This window comes from Charadrius vociferus, unplaced genomic scaffold (genome assembly GCF_000708025.1).
Source record: "Charadrius vociferus isolate BGI_N301 unplaced genomic scaffold, ASM70802v2 scaffold2558, whole genome shotgun sequence".
In the NCBI taxonomy this organism is placed as follows: Eukaryota; Metazoa; Chordata; class Aves; order Charadriiformes; family Charadriidae; genus Charadrius; species Charadrius vociferus.
In genome coordinates, this window is record NW_009649566.1 from 33,628 (window position 1) to 38,103 (window position 4,476).

At 38.4% G+C, this 4,476-nt stretch overlaps 1 protein-coding gene across 1 annotated transcript in view; it reads left to right on the top strand.

Annotated features, from left to right (window-relative positions):
• Positions 1-4,476, top strand: part of CLPTM1L (CLPTM1-like) — a 36,459-nt gene that overhangs the window by 9,382 nt on the left and 22,601 nt on the right. The window contains exons 2-4 of the mRNA XM_009890068.1: positions 712-812; positions 2,780-2,969; positions 4,370-4,476. The exon at positions 4,370-4,476 is cut by the window's right edge and continues 45 nt beyond it. Of these exons, the coding sequence (XP_009888370.1) occupies positions 712-812; positions 2,780-2,969; positions 4,370-4,476 (398 nt within the window). The remainder of the gene's footprint in view (positions 1-711; positions 813-2,779; positions 2,970-4,369) is intronic.

The following is a 4,476-nucleotide window of genomic DNA, read 5'->3' on the forward strand; positions in this document are numbered from 1 at the left end:
GGTACCGGCGCTGGCTGACCGTAAGACACGGGTGGGACGAAAGGGTGGTTTGTGTTTCGGTTTCGTGTGTCCGTTGGTGCAGAGGCCGCGCGCAGCAGCCTGGCTGGAGAAACGGCCCAACTGCCGTAGAAATGTTGGAGTGCCATGTATAGGTCATCCCGTAACAACGCCTTTGGTGGCTGTCTCGCAGCGCCTTTCTGCCCCCGAAAGGAGGGAACAGATAACTGAGAGCTGGTTTTGACTTTTTTTTTTTTTTTTTTTTTTTTTGGAGCAGGTTGTTTTCCTTCCCTGTGAGTATAACCATCACGTGATTGGGGAAATCAGGGACGCTGGAATACGTACAGACCTGTACTCTGAGCACATTAATGCGTGAACTTAAATAGTAATGCGTGAACTTAAAACGAGGGGTAAAGGTTTTAAACTGAAAGAGGGGAGGTTTAGATTAGATACAAGGAAGAAATTCTTTACTCTGAGGGTGGTGAGGCACTGGAACAGGTTGCCCAGAGAGGTTGTTGAGGCCCCATCCCTGGAGGTGTTCAAGGCCAGGCTGGACGTGACCTTGGGCAACCTGGTCTAGTGGGAGGTGTCCCTGCCATAGGCAGGGGGGTTGGAACTAGATGATCTTCAAGGTCCCTTCCAACCCAAACCATTCTATGATTCTAACTTAGTATTTCTGTACTCTGATTTCTCTGTGCTGTGTTTTGATTTCAGCTGAGCGTGTATACTACCACACGGTCAAACCTTGGTGCTGAGAGTAATATAGATCTGGTTTTGAATGTGAAGGATTTTGATATTGAATCCAAATTTGAAAGGTAGGTACCCAAACTACGAGTTCTTTGTTTAATTCTGAAGGGTATATCCTAACTAGTAGTTTCATGTATGCGTGAAGCAATGTAGACTGTTCATGATAGTTGTGTTTAAAGAGTAGAGTTGTTCTCGCATTCTTTGTTTTGGGGTTAAAGCTGGTTTTGCATGCTGTACTGGCTATTCAGTTCACACTTGTTCTCATAAAATAATAAGTGTATTTGCCATGTTAAGGCAGGAAAGGTGTTAGTTGGACTTCAGCCTTAAGAGTTGATGACAAAGTGCTGCTCTTAATAAAAATGGTATTTTTTTCTTTAATGAAAGGTTCCTAGAATATTTCATGAACTAAATGTTGATAAAGTGCCTGCCTTGATAGAAATGGTACGCTAAGTTCACCTGGTGCTGAGGAATAGGATCTTAGACAAACTTTTCTTACATTGCAAATCATCTCATAGTTACAAGAAACAAAGCTTGCAAAAGAAGGCTGTAGTAGTAAATACTGAAATGCTTGTTTCTCTCATGTAGATTTTACAAATCTGGAACGCTCTCCTATGTTGTCTGTAATAATTTTCAGATTCCACTCTATAAACATTCATCTCGCTAGCTGTGCTAAATCAGTAACGTATGTATGATGTGCTAAACTTAAGTATTGGTTAGTTTGAATCATCATAGTGTTTTCAGCCACACAGACAAATGTTTTACAAAAGTGTGCTTTGCTTACAGTAGTAAAAATTATTTTCCATTGGGAAGATCTAAGTCAAAGTGCCTGCAAATGCTTGAGACTTTCCTCTAGTAACATGTGTAGCTAACCTACGTAGCTACACGATGTTCTTAATAGCCATGGCTTCAGACCTGGAATAGAACTTGAAAGTCAAACCATGTTTTCTTTTCTTGTGTTGTAGCAACGTAGTTTTCTATAACTGTTTCAGCTCTAATAATTATAACAATAAACCTTTTTTAGGTTTACATTTAGGGTTTAGGGTTTCGAGATCTTCTGAAGGGATTTTGATGCTAAGATGGAATAAGATTGTGCCATTAGGCAAATTTCTGAGTATAACATTGCATTCTAGGTATGCCTCTATAAAATTAAAATTATTAAAACTACTTGGTTTGTGCTACATATTTGCTGCCTCACTTTTTTTTTGTTTGTTTGTTTAAAATAGTCGCCTTTTGACTCTTGTCACAGAGTCTCCCAGTTTGTTTCACGCTCTGTGTTTTCTGTAATTAAAGAACATCGGCAGTTTAGGTCATATTAAACTTCATCACTGACAGACTTGAAAATATAAGAATTGTTTTACTGACACAGTCTGCTAAGTCATTGAAAGTATTCAGAGAAAAATAACCTGAGCAAATTGACAGGAATAGAGGAGGCATTGTGCAAGGTTTCAAGTAGGATGATTTCTTGGGTAACACAAGGGGAGTGACTTCATGGTTTGGGGCTCCAATCTAGAGTTCCGTGCTTGGCATGCCATAGCTGAGAAGACAGTTTATTAATGCAAAGCACTAGGCAAAACTTGGTGATTTTAAACTTTTTATTGTGTATACAATCTTTGGTACATATTCAGCACGCAGAAGGCTGTTTTCTACAAGTGCTGTGATAATTTCAACCCTATGACCTATTGGTAGGGAAAAACAACAAAAGAACTGATGATGCAGTCCTGTGTTTTCTAGGATAATAAAGGATGAATTGGACAAAGATTAAAGTATCTTCAGATAATATTTGCATTTGCTAAGTTTTACTATTATGGTACATACTGGAGTATATAAATTGATCCAGCCATGGCTCATTAGGACTTATTAGCCAGAACTAATTGTTGTGTGCCAGGAAACACAAATGTGTCTCTTTTTTTTTTTTTTTTTCATTAATGCCCCAATTGCTTGCTTTCAGAACATCTTCAGTGATCCATATACGTAATAGCTAAATATCTCAGCATGTACTATGTCATCTTATAACGTATATATTTTTTTATTTTAGAACAGTGAATGTCTCTGTACCAAAGAAAACCCGAAATAATGGCACATTATACGCATATATATTTCTTCATCATGCTGGCATTTTGCCTTGGCATGACAGTAAGCAGGTGCATATAGTAAGCCCTCTGACCACGTACATGGTCCCTAAACCAGAAGAGATTAATTTGCTCACTGGAGAATCAGCCACACAGGTAGGTGTTTTTTTCCATCTATAGATGAAGAACTGCAAAAAAAAAATTCTTTTATAGACACTTCTAGTGTTAGCACCTGCTGTGCTTGCATCTTTACACTAATGATATTAGAAAATAAAAACAAAATCAAAACCCGTCGTCTTGATTATCTTGATTATTAGCTTGTATGCTAATAGTAGGTCGCTCAGCACAGCAGAGGTAGAGCCCTCTATGACACTGGCTGCTATTAAAATGCTTCCCTAGTTAACATTAGTTACTTCTTTAAAGATTCGTTGCTTTTGGTAGAAATACTGTATTGTTCTGTAACAGTATGGTGCTGCTTTCTATAGTGAATTTGATTAATGTGAAATAATATGCTTTGCTTTTATAAAATAGAGATATGAACTTGATATGAACACCTGGAGGTGTTCAAGGCCAGGCTGGATGTGGCCCTGGGCCACCTGATCTAGTGGGAGGTGTCCCTGCTTATTGCAGAGGGGTTGGAACTCGATGATCTTCCAAGGTCCTTTCCAACCTAAACCATTCTATGATTCTATGATTTTGACATTGGTGACAGACCAATGTCAAATTGCTTCTTTTCCTTTAGGATGTTCTTATTTTGCACTTCAGTTCAAGAGAATAAGATAGTATCCTTTGACAAGTGCTATGATTACTCACAGGGGTGAGGGGAAATGTAGTGTTATTTAATGAAATACTTGTGAATGGCTGTTGTACCTCATATTAAGTGGACCTTGAGAATTTCACTCTGTCCTTTAGAATCTGAAATATACCTGTAGCCAGCAGTGCTGTTTCTAAATCCTGTCAGAATAAAGCTGAAAATGAGTTGAGGCTAGAGTCCAACAGTAAAAGTCAGAACAGGTGCTGTTCATCCAAAGAAAAACAAGTAGAATGCCGTGGGGATAAGCATCTACTGAAAGCTAAGGTCGTAGTCGGTTTCAGCAGCGCTTTACAGAGCGTTCGGAAGCTCAGAAGTTCAAAACAAATAGTCTGATCTTTTTGCTCCCAAAAATTACTGTGGTTGATCATCCACATCCTTTTGACTGTTTTGAAGTAACATCTGATTACTTATGTAATCAGTCCTTATGTCAAAGTGACTTTTTCTGACTAGTGTCCACATTCCTAAGTTATTAAGATTAATTACCTGAATATTCATTCTTGATGAACAAGGCTGTGAATGGGCTCTGAAGTTTTTCACTGTCAGATTATGGTGGGCCTTTACAATCCGTTCTATCATACTTGAGCAAAATACTTGATCTGGTCGAAAGTAAGGTAAAGTGTTTCTTAGTGGGCTTCTGTTTTATGATATAGTTAGTGGCTCCATAGTTTTTGTAAGTTAGAGTATTATCCTATCCAAAATTTGGTATTGTTTAGCAGTATGTATATTTATTGTATTTTTAAAGCAAATTGAAGCAGAAAAACAGACCAATGCTCTGGATGATCCGGTCTCTCACTGGAGGTCAAGATTAACCTTGAATGTCATGGTGGAAGATTTTGTGTTTGATGGATC